This window comes from Hyperolius riggenbachi, chromosome 6, assembly GCF_040937935.1.
Source record: "Hyperolius riggenbachi isolate aHypRig1 chromosome 6, aHypRig1.pri, whole genome shotgun sequence".
Classification (NCBI taxonomy): Eukaryota; Metazoa; Chordata; class Amphibia; order Anura; family Hyperoliidae; genus Hyperolius; species Hyperolius riggenbachi.
In genome coordinates this window covers 343,352,636-343,371,299 of record NC_090651.1, presented here as the reverse complement: position 1 = coordinate 343,371,299, position 18,664 = coordinate 343,352,636, and the positions used below count along the sequence as shown (strand labels likewise).

General features: G+C 45.4%; 1 protein-coding gene across 3 annotated transcripts in view; it reads right to left on the bottom strand.

Moving 5' to 3' along the window:
- The window catches only part of LOC137521790 (B-cell receptor CD22-like), a 167,750-nt gene continuing 149,086 nt past the window's right edge, over nucleotides 1-18,664 (bottom strand). For all 3 annotated transcript variants that reach the window (XM_068241524.1, XM_068241525.1, XM_068241526.1), the window contains one exon: nucleotides 1-2,561. In XM_068241524.1, the coding sequence (XP_068097625.1) occupies nucleotides 2,412-2,561 (150 nt within the window). In that variant the 3' untranslated portion in view covers nucleotides 1-2,411. The remainder of the gene's footprint in view (nucleotides 2,562-18,664) is intronic.

Sequence of the window (18,664 nt, the reverse complement as noted above, 5' to 3'; positions counted from 1 at the left end):
CAGTCACTGTCATGTATCCCCTTTTCTTATTTCTTTCTGCTTCAAACAGAATTGGGAATGACAGCTAAATGAATTGTGCGCACCCTCCTACACTGCGCCCTGAGGCTGGAGCCTCTCCAGCCTATGCCTCGGCCCGGCCCTGGATGGAACCTTTTGCTGGAACTGTGGGCTATAAGAGGATCCTTTTTTCTGGTACATCCAGTGGCTTCCACCTAACTTCCCCACTCCCAAAGTCAGATATGCTTTAAAGCAGCAGGGTCAGCCATACTATCCCAGCAAAAAAACACATATAATAGTAGATAAATACTTGTTCTACTTACATAACACATGTACTGTATGCTCCACATCGTGATTTCAGTGAATTTTATACAATAAATAATTTTATATCTTTACTGCCTCTGACTGAAGCCAATCCTGGTGTAATTTCCTCTCTTAGGCCCTTTTTATACTTAATCAGTTGAGTTGCTCTCAGTTAAAACTGAAAGAAAACTGATTTTCAAAGTAACGCCCATGTTTTGCTATGGCTCAGTGCCCACTATACACGTTTTAACTGAAAGCTTTTTCACAATGCACTGCTATGGAAAAAACGCACATTAACGCATACCAACGCATTAAGTGTAAAAGGACCCTTACTCTTTTTTTTCTCCTCTGCCTGGCGTATGCATTGCCTGCCCTCCTCCCCACTGAGCTCTGTGGGATCTGCACTGTTATGTCTAGCTTGCTTTGTAAACAAGTGAGCACAGCATATATCAGATTTTAGCAGATAATGCAGAGGCGTGGGGTGTATTTGCCTTCTCAGCCTCGTGTCACACTGAACTGCCCTCAGCCAATCAGTGAGAAGCAGGAATGTAGGAGGGGAGATAACAAGCTTCCCTCTCCCTGGAAATGTATCAGAATAAAGCCCGGCTGACTGAGATAAGGTTCATTACAGCAGAAACATTTATGATTGTATTGGAATGCTTGCAATACAGGGTCAGGATGTAGACTACATAATAAACAAAGAGAACAAAGAGCAGTGGGTAAATGGAATTTGATTTTATGTCTCACAATCCCCCTTTAAAGGACACCTAACGCAAGAGGGATATGGAGACTGCCATATTTATTTCCTTTTAAGCATTTCACATAACCTGGCTGCAGGGCCGGTACTTCCAAAGGGGGCAATTGCCCCTAGGGCCACAGAGCTTGTGCGGGTCCACAAAGGTGCCCCTCCTCCCCTCCAGCTATGGTGACCCATGAGAGCGGGGATGTTGTGTGTACACTCCACATAGAATGAGGAGGAGGTGAATAATGGGATCCCCAAGGGGGCATATTATGGACACCTAATGATGGGGGGGGGGGGGGGGTTGGGCCTTGCAGACGGCTCAGGGGCCCTTGGGTTGATTTGGTTGCAAGGGGGTGCCAAGGGGGCCCCCAACCTACTTTTGCCCCAGGTCCCCATTGGAGCTAGAACCGGCCCTGCTGCCCCTCTGCCTCTAATACATTTAGTCATAGACCCTGAACAAGCATGCAAGTCAGATGCTTGACTGAAATTTTACTGGATTTCGGTGTGCAATTCAGACACTGCTGCAAGGGTGGAGCTCCAAGTATGAAGTCCAGACCTGTTCAGTGTAAGCCTCAGATTTATAAAGGCTTCCCAGGCACAAAGGAAAGGATATGGGGCCAGATTTATCAAAGCATTACCGACAGTGTTTTCTTCTAAAACTGTTCTAACCAGCAGAAGAACAGTTCTGCATGATAGTAAGAAACTTCCCAAAGCCTATGTAATAGCAGCAGTTTAGCATGGATTTCTAGAGCTACACTACAGTTAAGAACAGTGCAAATCCATTCCTTAACTGCTGCAGATAAGAAGTGCTCATTAGCAGTTCTACAGATAGTGCAGACTAGATGTGATGTGTCAAGGGCTCCTCCCCCCTCACTCAGAGCTTGCTGACAGCAGGTGTGTTGGTTACCTCAGCAACAGCAATTTCCCTCACACACTGCACTGCCTGAGAGACCTTCCTAACTCCTTATATTCCTTACAGTTTAAGAAGGAATCTGCACTGTCTAGTGATTTCTTAAGATGTCTGAGACAGCTCTGCACGGATTTCTAAAAACCTACTAATATTTTGTCTCAGACACTCTTGATAAATCTGGCCCATGGAGTGTAACAAAAGCACTCAGAGTTAAATTGTGGTACTTGCAGTGCTGCAGAAGTAATGGTATATGCGCTCAGTCCAGACCTGTTAAGTGTAAGTCTCAGATTTATGAAGGTTTCCCATGTACACAGTAAAGGATATGGAGCATAAGCACAAAAGCACTCAGAGTTACATTATGGTACTTGCAACACTGCACAAGTAATGGTATATGGGCTCAGTAAACTTTAGTACACAAGTGCTTCAACACAAAATGATGAAAGTAATGTAAAAAAGGAGTTATGTATGTCTGAGCATAGCGTATTCTACTTCAGGGTCTCGCCCTCGTTCTGAGTCTGACGGCTTTTGATTCAGATTGGTTATAACAGAATAGTGAATGTCATCCTGGGAGTCTTCATCAGCCTTGTGTTCAAGGGCAATGTTCTCATACTAGGGGGAAAAAGAACACATACAGTTACAGGCAAAGAACATCGTATAGAATGGCTGGAAAATCAGGGCTGTGGAGTCGGTACAAAAATCATCTGACCCCTCAGTTTATGAAACCACCAACTCCAACTTCAGGTGCCCAAAAATTGCTCCAGCTCCTTGACTGACTCCACAGCCCTGCCGGCTCCTAAAATTATGAAACTACCAGCTCCAACTCCAGGTACCCAACAAATGCTCTGATCCCGACTCTGACTCCCCAGCAGTGTTGCCAACCGCCCGTAAATTTACGGGCAGCCCGTAATTTTTTATACAAATTACGCTGCCCGTGAATTCCGTAAGGAATTCAGTAGCGTCCGTAAAAGGGCGGCCTATTGGCCGCCCGCTCTGTTGCAGGAGGACAGCAGCGCAGTGGAGGGAGAGCTGTGGGCAGCGGTGGAGAAGGGGGGCAATCCCCCCCCCCTTCTCTCACCTTCGTGCTCTCCCTCCCTCGCTGACTGTCCCCCTCCTGGTCTGTCTGGCAGTGGCGTTTGGCAGCGGGCGGGACTTACCTTCCGTCTCGCTCCTGCGCCGGAAGTTCTGCTGCTCTGGTCTGGACCAGACCAGAGTAGCGGCAGATCATCCCGCGCCGGCGACGAGAGAAGACGCAGGTAAGTTCCGCCACTGCCAGCCACTCATTCTGTTATGATCGCTTCTGCAGCGTTTACTGCTGACTGCAGTGGTATTGCAAACCAAGCAGTTCTAATGTCATTACATGCATTTGCTTGCATAGTTTGGTTTGCACTTAAACTAGTTGCTGATTCCATCTGCAGTCGCTCTGAAGTTAATGACAGTTTAATATGCTTTTGTGTAAACAAACATTGTCTGCTGCAATGGAGGGGCAATCCCTTTCCTGCAGGCTGCATATCATTGTCTGCCTTTTCCTGCTATCAGCCTGTGATTAATTACCATTCACTTGTGTGGGAATCTGCAGGTCTGCTCCCATTGGATGACCCTCCTGCGAAGGGGTCAGCGAGTCCTCCTAGTTCTGCTCTTGTTCTAGAAGTTGTTACTCTGCTTGTCTTGTGTCATATATTGGTTCATCGCCAATATATACGCATACTTGCACATTTTGTTATTTTCCTTGTATTCGTGTTACGTTGATACATCAGTGTCGCTGATATATACGTACACGAACTGTTTATACCCTGTGTTCCGTTAGTCAGCGTTCCAGCACGTTTTGGTGGTTGCGCGTATCGTGATCACCCGTGCTGAGCTAGTTATCCTGTTCCTGGTCCTGTTTGTGGATTGCGTTCATCTCCGCGAGGAGATAACGAATCCTTCTGAATCCTGTCCTGTTACCGTTTGTGGATTGCGTTCATCTCTGCAAAGAGATAGCGAATCCTTCTGAGTCCTGTTCCCTGTATCGTTCCAGTCCTAAGTCAGTGTTCCTGCTTATGTCATATATCGGTTCATTGCCGATATATACATATGTTAGTCAGACGTTACAAATAGTTTTATTGATAGCTGTAATTGTAATACGCTAGGAAATCATACTTATTGTATATTTATCTGTGTTATGTTCATCTATCTTGATCCTGCTGTTTCCTGACTATCCTGTCCTGTCTTGGTGAGGCACGCCATCGCTGCAAACGCATTGGCTACCTCATTCCAGTCTGTTTTATTGTGGACGCTTGCTGTCACTAAGTAGTGGCTAGTTAAGCAAGCGTTCATTCTGTCTACCTGTCCTGATCTCCTCAGTCCTGGTTTATGCGCTCAGCGCTACTTTGCGCTGAGACGTTATTACGAAAGTGTTGTTTGTGGCTGTTCGGATCTGCACCGGCTCTGTGCACCACAATCTCCTATTGGAGTCAGTCCTCTCCTCCACTAAACTGGGGATATCCTGATTCCTTGTGCTGGTGTGTGTACCTCCTTCACGTCAGCTTATGTGTTGCATGCTGACTGTGGAGATTACACCTCCAAGCTTAACACATTCACACACATATAACCCTGGCTACATCTACTGGGCACATATACATCTGGCTACATCTACTGGGCACATATATACCTCTGGCTACATCTACTGGGCACATATACATCTGGCTACATCTACTGGGCACATATACATCTGGCTACATCTACTGGGCACATATAACCCTGGCTACATCTACTGGGCACATATACATCTGGCTACATCTACTGGGCACATATACATCTGGCTACATCTACTGGGCACATATAACCCTGGCTACATCTACTGGGCACATATACATCTGGCTACATCTACTGGGCACATATACCTCTGGCTACATCTACTGGGCACATATAACCCTGGCTACATCTACTGGGCACATATACCTCTGGCTACATCTACTGGGCACATATATACCTCTGGCTACATCTACTGGGCACATATACCTCTGGCTACATCTACTGGGCACATATACCTCTGGCTACATCTACTGGGCACATATACATTCTGGCTACATCTACTGGGCACATATACCTCTGGCTACATCTACTGGGCACATATACCTCTGGCTACATCTACTGGGCACATATACATTCTGGCTACATCTACTGGGCACATATAACCCTGGCTACATGTACTGGGCACATATAACCCTGGCTACATCTACTGGGCACATATATATAACCCTGGCTACATCTACTGGGCACATATAACCCTGGCTACATCTACTGGGCACATATAACCCTGGCTACATCTACTGGGCACATATAACCCTGGCTACATCTACTGGGCACATATACCTCTGGCTACATCTACTGGGCACATATACCTCTGGCTACATCTACTGGGCACATATAACCCTGGCTACATCTACTGGGCACATAATATACATCTGGCTACATCTACTGGGCACATATACCTCTGGCTACATCTACTGGGCACATATATACCTCTGGCTACATCTACTGGGCACATATACCTCTGGCTACATCTACTGGGCACATATACATCTGGCTACATCTACTGGGCACATATACATTCCGGCTACATCTACTGGGCACATATAACCCTGGCTACATCTACTGGGCACATATACCTCTGGCTACATCTACTGGGCACATATAACCCTGGCTACATCTACTGGGCACATATAACCCTGGCTACATCTACTGGGCACATATATATAACCCTGGCTACATCTACTGGGCACATATAACCCTGGCTACATCTACTGGGCACATATAACCCTGGCTACATCTACTGGGCACATATACCTCTGGCTACATCTACTGGGCACATATACCTCTGGCTACATCTACTGGGCACATATATACCTCTGGCTACATCTACTGGGCACATATACCTCTGGCTACATCTACTGGGCACATATACATCTGGCTACATCTACTGGGCACATATACATTCTGGCTACATCTACTGGGCACATATAACCCTGGCTACATCTACTGGGCACATATACCTCTGGCTACATCTACTGGGCACATATAACCCTGGCTACATCTACTGGGCACATATAACCCTGGCTACATCTACTGGGCACATATATATAACCCTGGCTACATCTACTGGGTACATATAACCCTGGCTACATCTACTGGGCACATATAACCCTGGCTACATCTACTGGACACATATAACCCTGGCTACATCTACTGGGCACATATACCTCTGGCTACATCTACTGGGCACATATACCTCTGGCTACATCTACTGGGCACATATACCTCTGGCTAAATCTACTGGGCACATATACCTCTGGCTACATCTACTGGGCACATATAACCCTGGCTACATCTACTGGGCACATATAACCCTGGCTACCCATGGGCACATATACCTCTGGCTACATCTACTGGGGACATATAACCCTGGCTAAATCTACTGGGCACATATACCTCTGGCTACATCTACTGGGCACATATAACCCTGGCTACATCTACTGGGCACATATAACCTTGGCTACATATACTGGGCACATATAACCCTGCCTACATATACTGGGCACATATAACCCTGCCTACATATACTGGGGACATATACCTCTGGCTACATATACTGGGCACATATATCTGCTGGCTACATATACTGAGGACACTGGCTGTTTGCCATTATGTGCATTTACTGGTGAAAAGCTGTCTCTTATGTGCATTTACTGGTGAAAAGCTGTCTCTTATTATGTGCATTTACTGGTGCAAAGCTGTCTCTTATTATGTGCATTTACTGGTGAAAAGCTGTCTCTTATTATGTGCATTTACTGGTGAAAAGCCACTGCCATATTATCTGTATTTTGGAAGAACCTCTGACAGATTACGTGGATTTTTGGTGAAATGCTGTAAGATTACATGTATTTTGAGGGAAGGGGGGGAAACACTATGGCAGAGCTCAAACTTCCCTGGCAGACCTTTCACAGCACTATTAAAATCATGTATATTTGGCCCCACCCATGGCCACTCTCACATTCTGTTGCGTGGCCACGCCCATTTTTTCGGCGCACCGTGCTACGGGCGGCGCAGGGGGTTTTGTCAGTAAAAAAGAACTTTTGTCAGTAAATTTTAAGGTATTTGTCAGTAAAAAATAACGTGAAAGGTTGGAAACACTGCTCCCCAGCCCTGAGGAAAATATTAGAAAATGTCTGCATTGTTTGACCCATCTCACATGGGCAGCTGAAGACGGCAGTGAATCCACCACCTGACAGGCAATCTTTTGGCAAAGTGTAAAAAAAAGTGAAATAACCTTTAATTGACGAGATGGATTTGAAAAATAAAATGCCCGGTATTCTAGCTGGAAAGAGGAAGAAAATGGCCACTGAGCTATTTGTTGCACCAGGGAAGGCTACAACATTTTGATTTGCTCTTCGTTTTTATTTTGAGAAAGGTATATAGAAGCTGCCATATTTATTACATCTAAAACAATACCAGTTGCCTGGCTGTCCTGCTGATCTTTTTCACTGCAGTAGAATCTGAGGGCCCTTTCACACTGAGGCGTAGAGATGGCTCGAACCTCAGATTTTGGGTCCGCGGATGCGAATTTCCGAAAAAGTTCGAGGTTGCGCAAACCGGGCGGACCGCCATAGACTTCAATAAGCAGGCGAAGTTTTAAAATCTGCAAAGACTGTTTCTGGCCACAAAAGTGATGGAAAAGTTGTTTCAAGGGGTCTAACACCTAGAGGGGGGGCATGGCGGAGTGGGATACACGCCAAAAGTCCCGGGGAAAATTACAGATTTGCTGCATAGCAGGGTTATAATCCCTAAAGGGCAGAAATCACATTGCATTGCTAAATTGGAGGCATAAACATCTTGTGTGTGTATACATGGATCAGGTAGTGTAAGTAGTGTACTGCTTCACACTGACAGACAAAACTCACTGTTTAACGTACTGCCGGAAACAGCCGCAAAGGGTTGTCATTAGTTGACACTCCCATAAACTGTCAGTCCACTACAATGTTTGTGTAGTGATGGCCGTGCTTGTGCGCACGTTGGCAAGAGTGCAGGCCATGATGATGGAAATTTAAAAATACGTTGTTGTTGTTTTTTTTTTTTTTTTGATTAATTGAAAATTGAAGTTACTTATACAATTCTACAATTTTTTTTCCTGATATGCTAATTTTATAACTGTGGTAATTCCAGAGCTAATACCTGCCGAAAGTCGGCAAGCGTTGAACTGTACGCTGCCATAAAGAACTTGTGCTGTGTACAAAGTAACACCTGTGCCTTCTCAAGTTGTAGTAGAGCAGCAGTTTTTATAAGTTTCAGGGAAAGGTAGGTTATTGGAAAAAAAAATTGAAAGTTATTTATGTATAGATTTGTTAGTAAGAAAAACAACTTTATTTATAAAAAATAAAACATTACAGGGTAATAATTCTAATTTCAATTACCGTATTTTTCAGACCATAAGACACACTTTTTTGCCCCAAAAATTAAGGGGAAAAGTCAGTGCGTCTTATGGTCCGAAGGTGTCCCGCAAGCCATTACCTATCATGATCGTCTGCTAAAACAATAAACTCCCTTCTCCAAAAAGGCCTCCCATGATAACGTACATGAATTGAACAGTTGAAAAATCTTGGGCAGGCATCCAAACAATATCCAGCATTTCTGTGCATTAGCAGTAAAAAAAGAGAGCATTCACCGCTGTAATTGATAGTCTCTGATGCCCTGTTCTGTGTCAGTCAACCCGGACAGATATTCAAACAGTATCCAGCATTACTTTGCATTATCGGCAAGGAAGAGAGCATTCGCCGCTGTAAATAATTGATTCTGATGCCTTCTCGCGTCGGGACACAAACAGTTCGCGTCCACCAATCATCATCCTTTGGGAAAGTTCTCAGCCAATCCTGAGAGCAGTGTTTCTGAAAGCCACGCCCTCCCCCGCCGTGACAGCGCGGTAAGTTCCAATGTAAGAGTTCACGAATGGCTCTGCCGGTGGGACTTCATGGTGTGCGTGCAGCCAATCATGGCGCACTGTGACGGAGGGGTCATGGCTTTCAGAAACACCACTTCAGGATTGGCTCAAAGGTTTCCCAAAGGATGATGATTGGTGGAAGCGAACTGTTTGTGTCCCGGTGTGAGAAGGCATCAGAGTCAATCATTTACCGAGGTGAATACTCTCTTCCTTGCCGCTAATGCACAGTAACGCTGGATACTGTGTGAATACCTGTCCGGGTTGACTGACAGAGCAAGGCATCAGAGACCATTAATTACAGCAGCGAATGCTCTCTTCCTTGCCGCTAATGCACAGTAAATCTGGATACTCTTTGGATGCCTGGCCGGGATGACTGACAGAGCAGGACATGAGCAATGCTTGGATGCAGGTACTTTGGGTGGCTCAGCATATTAGTCAGTGCATTGCATGCTGTTTGAACACGGAGCCTTTCTGCCACAACACATAAGTAATAGTGAGCAACTGTTCATAGCTTAGTGGATGTTTTATTAGCAAATTGTTTGTAACTTGCAGGGAGATTATTGGGGATATTAGAGGGAGGCCTTTTTGGAGGGGGTTTATTGGTAAAGTGTTCAGCAGCCTGGATGATTTGAATCTCCTCCAATTAGGTTAAAAAGTGTTTCAATTTGGTTAGAAACAGTTTGGGGGAGGGGGAGTTCTATAAGCTGCCCCTGTACCATGCATGCACCAGGTTTAGCATTTTTTTCCCCTGATTTGTGTCCTCTAAACCTAGGTGCGTGTTATGGTCTGCAGCATCTTATGGCCCGAAAAAAAAACACTAAAAGTCAGCAGGTGTCAGGCTGCCGGTCGTGGTGGGGGTGGTGTCACCCAACTCCAATGCAGAGTCACGCAGTGGAGACTTGCAAGCAATGGAACGCTTCTCTGCATTTTTGGATAAGACCAAGTGTAGAATCAGTTTTCCTAAGTTTCAGGGAAAGGTAGGTTATTGAAAAAAAAACACTTTAAGTTATTTATTTATGTATAGATTCGTTAGTAAGAAAAAAAACTGTATTTATAAAAAATAAAAAATTTCAAAGTAATAATTCTAATTTTAATGATAATTTTCAATTATAATACACAGTGTGCTGGCTTGCATGCAAAGAGTATAGTAGAACTACAAGGCACAGCAACTGACTGTGTCCTGTATGCAGTGTGTAAACGACACAGAAAGATATCAATAACAGATCCAGTTGGAAGCTAAGCACAGCTTATGATGATAGACAGTGTGCTGCTGACTTGAAATAGGTGGAAGAGGATAGTAGAACTGCAAGGACCAGCAATGACTGTGGCCTGCCCTGTATGCAGTGTCTGTCTCACACACACACACACGCACGCACACACACACACACACACACACACACACACACACACACACACACACACACACACACACACACACACACACACACACACACACACACACACACACACACACACACACACACACACACACACACACACACACACAAACAATATGAGCCCTAAAAAGTGCTTTTGTTTTGGGGTGCTATCAGCAATAAAGAACAGCCTAGATAACTGTCTCTGTCTCTCTTTGGGCTGTATGCAGTGTGTCACCCACAAAGAGAGCTATGGTATAGTACGTTCAATCACACAAATACAGTGGAAAGATATGCACTGCTCTAATAAAGTGTGCAGTCACACAGATGCAGTAGAAAGATATGCACTGCTCTAATACAGAGTGCAGTCACACAGATGCAGTAGAAAGATATGCACTGCTCTAATACAGTGTGCAGTCTCACAGATGCAGTGGAAAGATATGCACTGCTCTAATACAGTGTGCAGTCTCACAGATGCAGTAGAAAGATATGCACTGCTCTAATACAGTGTGCAGTCTCACAGATGCAGTGGAAAGATATGCACTGATCTAATACAGTGTGCAGTCTCACAGATGCAGTGGAAAGATATGCACTGCTCTAATACAGTGTGCAGTCTTACAGATGCAGTGAAAAGATATGCACTGGTGGTAATACAGTGTGCACTCACATAGATGCAGTGGAAAGATATGCACTGCTCTAATACAGTGTGCACTCACACAGATGCAGTGGAAAGATATGCACTGGAGGTAATACAGTGTGCAGACAGTCAGTGGGACTAAAAATACCAAGCAGCCAGCAACTGTCTGTGGGCTGTATGTATGCAGTGTCACCAACAAAGAGAGCTATGCTTTAGTAAGTTAAATCACACAAATAGAGTGGGAAGAAATGCACTGGTGGTAATACAGTATGCAGTCAGTCAGTGGGACTACAAATACCAAGCAGCCAGCAACTGTCTGTGGGCTGTATGTATGCAGTGTCACCAACAAAGAGAGCTGTGCTTTAGTAAGTTAAATCACACAAATACAGTGGGAAGAACTGCACGGATCTAATACAGTGTGTCAGCAAGCAAGGGCACAGCTGCAACAGGGGGCTATAGCTCTGCTGTGTTCGTGTCATACACACACACAAAAAAAAAATACAACAGAAGAACATTAGCCCTCAAAAGAGCTGTTTTTGGGTGCTTTCAGGAACAAATTTCAGCAAGGAGCAAGCTAACAAGAGCCCAACTAACGCTATCCCTATCTCTCCAGCAACCTCTCCCTTCCTCTCACTAATAGCAGCATCAGCAGAGTGAGAAAATGGCCGACGCTGCAGTGTTTTTATAGGGCAGACAGGGGTCCATGGGTGACTGCATCCTGAATGGCTGCCATGTGTGTGCTGACTGTTATGTAGAGGGTCAAAGTTTAGCCCAATGACGAGGTATAGGGGGCGGGTCGAACGCGCCATGTGTTCGCTACCCTCCACGGGCACGGGTAGCTGATAACCGCTCGAACTACCCGCCAGGTGGACTGCTCGGCCCATCTCTACTGAGGCAATGCTGTGCGGTAAATTTACAGCACTTCCCCGCAGCCTATTGAAAGTCTATGGGGGAGTTCACACTCCCCACTTCGCGGTACACTGCGCCAGAAGGTCCCTATCTAACAAGCTTCAATACCTACGTTACCGTGCAGCTCCTGCGGTGATCTGCGTCAAACCTGAAGTCATGTAAGTCTGTGGCAACACATGTGTTTTTAAAAAGCCTGCTTTTGCGTTGCGCATGCGCCGAAGTGTATTTAAACAATACACTTCTGTGTACGTCATCGATTACTGAACAGGAAGTGAGCGTCACTTCCTGCTTGGCTGGATGCCAGACAGGGATTACCGTGTGCTAACACGGTAATCCCCAAAGGTCTGTTTTTGGTGGTGTGGTGCGGCCAATCTGCAGTGTGAAGCCGGCCTAAATCATACCAGAAACAAGCATGTGGCTAATCTTCTCAGATTTTTGTCAGACACATCTGATCTGATCATATGCCTGTTCAGGGTCAGAGGATCAGCAGGACATCCAGGCATTGGTATTTTTTAACCCTTTGGGGACCGGCCGCCTAACCCCCTAAAAGAGCAGGTGATTTTGCATGCGGGGGGGGGGGGGGGGTCAGGCAGCCGGATCCCTCTTAGCACTAGCTTGGCATGGTGTCCCTTTAGTAGCCAGGTGTCCCCCCTGTAGCCCACAGCCTTTACTCTCCTCCCAGGCTCCAGCGATGAGCTGCTGTGTGTGGACCCCTCCTCTCCGGCCGGCATCTCAGCTCGTAGCGCCGCTCAGTTCCAGGTTGCCGCTTGATTTACGGCATCAAGCCAGGACCCGGCACTGATGTCAGAGAGAGCGGGGATGCCGGCCACAGTGGTGGGGAGTGCCGATCGTTGGGGGAATGGCAGGGAGGTGAGTGAATCCTCTTCCCCCCCCACTGCCGCAGCTCTGTTAGTGACCACTATGATCCGTCGGTGATCGTAGTGATCACGTGATCAGAAGCCATACGCGATGGGTTCTGATCACTGAGGGGAGATGTCAGCTGTCATTTGACAGCTTAATCTACCCTCTCAGGTGCGCACGATCGCGTCGGGAGCGGTAACGGCGGGCGGCGTAGATCCTATGCCACATCAGGCTACAACAGCCACAAGTGCAGCGTAGGATCTAATAGGGGCAGTCCCCAAAAGGTTAAAAGGAAATAAATATGGCGTCCTGCATATCCATCTCACTTCAGTTCCCTTTAAAGTGGAATGAAACCCAGCATTTCTTCTTTGCTCTAAAAGATTATTTACAGCATATAATATACTAAAACATTTTTTTTTTGTACAACAGCATTCAAAGGGTTAAATCACAGGACTGACTTTTTCTCCTGCAAGGGCAGCAGTATTGGAACTGGTGATAACCTTATCTTGTGTTTACATTCTTCACTTGATACAATTAAAGTGGATCCGAGATGAACTTTTACTCATTGCATAATTGTGTTCCTTTCCTATTGTTTATAGGGCATTCCTCAAGCCAAATACTTTTTTGTTTTTGTTTTAATTTCCTATAAACTAAACAAGCCACGCCCACAGGTTTTCAGAGAGCCAAGGCACTTTCAGACAGTAGCAAGGGCTCATGGGAGCTCAGTCTGGGCAGGAGGAGGGGGAGGTATTACCAGTCAGAGATTTCAGAGGGGGAGGGGTGGAGGGAGGAGGAGGGGGGATTAGGTTTTTTTTGCTCAAGGTGCAGATAAGCCTGCCTCTGTGTAATGTTTACAAACAACATGGCTGCTGTCGTATCATAGGAATAATCAATCATATTCTATTTAAGCTGTTTGCAGCTAGATTTGCTGTGTAAACTATCTAAACTTTAGATAAGATATATAGACAAGTTACTTGTTATAGTTAGTTTTTCACCTTGGATCCGCTTTAACCTCCCTGGCGGTAAGCCCGAGCTGAGCTCGGGCTATGCCGCGCAGGGAGATATCTCAGCCCCTGGTGGGGCGATTTGCACCATGTAAAGTGCGATCGCCCGCACGCAGCAGCAGAAGAGGCCCCCCCCCCCCCCGCCAGAGCCCTGTGCTGCCCGGACCAATGAGTTCCGGGCAGCGCTATGGGCTGGATCGAGTGCGCCTGACGTCAGGACGTCGGCTGACGTCATGCCGATCGTCGCCATGGCGACAGGAGAAGCCAAACAGGGGAACGCGTTATATACGCGCTCCCCTGTTTGCTATTGTTGCCGGCGGCGATCGGACTAGAGGGCCACATGCGCCCTCTAGTGGTGTTTCATGTAGCTACCACTGTAGCTTTACATGAAACAAAAAAAATAAAATAAAAAAAAAAAGGTTTTTTTTACCATTTGAAAAAAAAAATTAACCGCCAGGGAGGTAAGTAAACAATCTCTGACTGTGCAGAAACTTCTGCTAATAAATCCTGAACTGAAACACTGCGCAGAAATCATTACTGGGTGCATTTACAGTTATGAATAAACAGTTATGAATAAAATGCACCAGCAGCTTTCAAAGTAAATAAACTGAACTTTGGGAAGTAATAATTTCTAAATGAATAATAATACTTGTGCACAAAAGCAAATATGATAATTGTATGGGTTATAAAAAGTAGGAAAATACATTTTTATTGAATATCTTGTCAGAGTTTAAAACCGTTAAAGGAATGTTCAGGCTAGCTAAAAAAAAAATAAAAAAATAAAGATTGACTTACCTGGGGCTTCCTCCAGCCACTGGCAGCTGCTAAGTCCCGCATCGCAGCTCGCTCTCACCTGCTGGCTCCCGACGGTGCAGAGGCCAACCTCACCAGGTTTTTCTGATTGATTGAAACATTCAAAAAATCTGACCAATGTACCACACCCATGTGTTCCCAATTATTAAACAAAAAATTGAAAACTCTGAAAAAAATTGCTCGGGTGTATACATTAATAAATTGACAATCTACCCTACACCATTCAATTTTCATAAAAAATTATCAGAAAAATCCACCATTCCCGATCGACTTACATCATAGAAAAAAACGGGATTGCTGATTGCTTTTATTAAATTGTCGTAAAATTGGATCATTTTATTGTATCGCCCACCTTAGGGTATATTGACAATTTCTTGATCTACAGACCCAAGCATTTTTTTCTAAGTTTTCAATCTTTTTTTTCATAATTGGGGAAAAATTGAACATATGCGTGTCGTACATTAGTCAGATTTTTAAAATGTTAAAATCAGTCAGAAAAATGTATTGTAATAATTGAATTGATATTTAAAAAAAAAAATGTATGTTGTGTGGCCACCTATGGAGTAGGTTCAAGATTCCCCCAAAGATGCAGGAGGGCATTTTTTCTTTCAGTCGCTATTTCCAGATTTCATTTTGCTTGTATATTACCTTCAACAGATTGAACAGAATTCTCAAAACTGAAGCAAAGAGCGCATAAAGCATGAACCCCATTCAATAAAATATCTGTCCTTGTGTGTCTGTTCTATACTTTGCTGACTTGCCTGTCACTGCACAGGCAGCTCTTCTTTTGCTTTTCATACTTTGCTAGTTTATATTTTATTATTTATATTGATTTATAAAGTGGCAACATATTCCGTGGCGCTGTACAAGGTAAGAAATACAAACATGGAGTACATAATAATAATACAGACAATCAGGGATGCTCAAATCCAAATTCGGGTGAAACCCGGGTAGTAGCTATCCGGATTTCACCCTGTTAATTACAATCACCTGTACCTATCTGACGTTTTCTTCGGTCCATCCCTCGGCGCCTCCCACGATGCGCTCCAAGCGGCGGTCATGTGACTATACACTTCCTCCTTCAACCCGGAAGGAGGAAGTGGGAGGAAGTGTTTGTAATCACGTGACCGCCGCGTGAAGAGCATCGTGGGAGGCGCCGAGGGACGGACCAAAGAAGACGTCAGATAGGTAAGATTGACCCCCCGCCCAGCCCGCACAGGTGATTGTAATTAACAGGGTGAAATCCGGATAGCTACTATCCGGGTTTCACCCGAATTCGGATTTGAGCATCCCATTGCCTGCAGACAATAATAATAATACACCAAATATGGACAAAACACAGAATTGGTAATTACCATGACAAATGTAACACGATGAAGAAAATGTATAACAAATTCCAAGACACAAAAAGGCAAAAGAGCCCTGCCCTTGCAACATTACAATCTAAAGAAATGGTGGTGGTGGGACAAGAGGTGGGGTAATATACAGTATTCATGCAGTCAGTGTGTTTTTAGGTTATCTAGTGAGGAGTAAAACTTTATCAGAGGTCAATGGGGGAATGGCCTAAGTTAGTTTGAATGCTTGTCTTAAAAGTATTGGGGGAGCGTTTAAAGAATTCAAAGGTTGGTAAGTGACAGATATGTTGTTGAATGGCATTCTAGAGGAGGGGTAAAGCACGTGAAGAGACTAGTATACGTACATGTGAGGAGGTGATTCTAGAGGAGGATAAAAGAAGGTTGTGCAGATCTGAGATTGCGATTAGGTTGGTATTTGGGAACTAGTGAGGTTGGGTGTGAAATATGTTTTTAAGTTGGAGATGACAGGAGCTGGGTAGAGAGTGAATGTGAGGAATAAAAGAGAGAGAAGAGTCAAATATTACCCCTAAGCACACTGCTTTGGGATCTGAAGTTATAGAGGTGTTATTAAAGGATACATCTGAGCAACCTAAAAATAAAAAAAAATCCACTTACCTGGGGCTTCCTCCAACCCCTGTCAGCTGTCCTGTGTCCTCGCCGCAACTCAGCTCCACGCTGGTGGTCCGGAGTCCCCTCCGGCGCAAGATGTCCACTGCGCTTGCGCGAGCGGCTCTAAGTCGCGCTGACGTCATCCGGACTGTACCGCCTGCGCAGTACTGCCCGGATGACGTCAGGTATGCTGGAGCACAGGGGAGTGCAGGAAGATGCCGACCTTGCGAGGTTGACACCTGCACTGGAGGGGACCGGGAACCACCGAAACTGCTGCGAGGGAACAGAACGGCTGCCAGGGACTGGAGGAAGCTCGAGGTAAGTAGATTTTTTTTATTTATAGGTTGCTCGGATCGTCCCTTTAACATTTATTGTTATTTCAGGCAGAGAGGTGCACAGAGATGGGGGAAATGCTTAGCTCTGTTCTACTCATATTAAGTTTTAGGCATTGTACAGAATATGGAGGAAATGTGCAAAATATGAAGCATGCAGTGCCACAGAAGAAGCTGCCATTATTTGAATCCAAAATAATATTAAAGTGAACCTTAAGAGTAAAAAATAAATTGAGTTTTACTCACCTGGGGCTTACCTCAGCCCCCTGCAGCTGATCGGTGCCCACGACGAGTAGCTCTGATGCTCCGGGTCCTGCTGGCAGCCCTGGCCATCAATACGGGGGAGAGCCCGTTTAAACAAATTACTCTAAGCGAAATTTTTAGAGGAGCATGTGAGTGCAATCTGTTTTTTTTACTAATAAATATTTTAAAGCATTACTGTACTATATGAGGCTTTGTATTGAGGTTAACCAAGAGGAAGGTCGGAGTAAAAGGAGGAGTGGTCTATTATTTGGTGCCAGAGAGGTGGGGGACGACCCGGGAACGGTCCCGATGTGTATATAGACCATTGGTTGGTCTGCATCTTGCGGTGAGTGGCACACAAAGGGTGTTGGTGGTGGCCTCCATACATCTGAAGATTTGCAATCCGAGCTGATGAAGATTTGTTTATGTTAACCTTATTGATGGACTTTTAATGTTTTATTGATAATGTTTTATTGATAATGTACAGTTACTGAGCTTTGAAACTAACACCGTGAGCGCCACCTCTTGATGAAATATTGTACAGAATATGGAGGAAATGTGCAAAATATGAAGCATGCAGTGCCACAGAAGAAGCTGCCATTATTTGAATCCAAAATAATATTAAAGTGAACCTTAAAGGGAACCTTAACTGGCGAGGAAAAATAAACTCACTTACCTGGGGGCTTTCCCAAGCCTCCTGCAGCCGTCCGGTGCCCGCGCCGGTCCTTCGGTGCCCTCTGGTCTCCCTCCGCCGCTAAGTTTCGTTTTCAGACGACTGCCAGTCGTCCTCGGGCCACTTCCGCATTCATCGTCGTAAACTGCAGTAAAGCGCGTCCGCATGACGCGTTTGGCGTCATGCACATGACACGTTTGGCGTCATGCGGACGCGCTTTACTGCAGTTTACGACGATGAATGCGGAAGAGGCCCGAGGACGACTGGCAGTCGTCCGAAAACGAAACTTAGCGGCGGAGGGAGACCGGAGGGCACTGAAGGACCGGCGCGGGCACCGGACGGCTGCAGGAGGCTTGGGAAAGCCCCCAGGTAAGTGATTTTTTTTTCCCCGCCGGTTAAGGTTCCCTTTAAGAGTAAAAAATAAATTGAGTTTTACTCACCTGGGGCTTACCTCAGCCCCCTGCAGCTGATCGGTGCCCATGACGAGTAGCTCTGATGCTCCGGGTCCTGCTGGCGGCCAGCGGGACCCGGAGCATCAGAGCGACTCGTCGTGGGCACCGATCAGCTGCAGGGGGCTGAGGTAAGCCCCAGGTGAGTAAAACTCAATTTATTTTTTACTCTTAAGGTTCACTTTAATCATAATTTCATACTTTGCCTGCTCACTTTAGGCATTGCCTGGATTTCTCACTTTGCGTGTATGACATGTATATATTCAATCTTTTTATACACCAAATTTGTTTTAGTCGTTTACTCTACTTAACGGGGATGTTGAAGTCCAGTCCTCAAGGGCCGAGGTCCTCACACACTTTTGGCACAGCTCAAATTATTTGATGGAAATGAATCAGGAAAGGTGTGGTTCATCAAGCAGAAAACATTTGTCTATTTCTCAGTCCATCCTGGCATGGATATGGCCCTCGAGGACTGGAG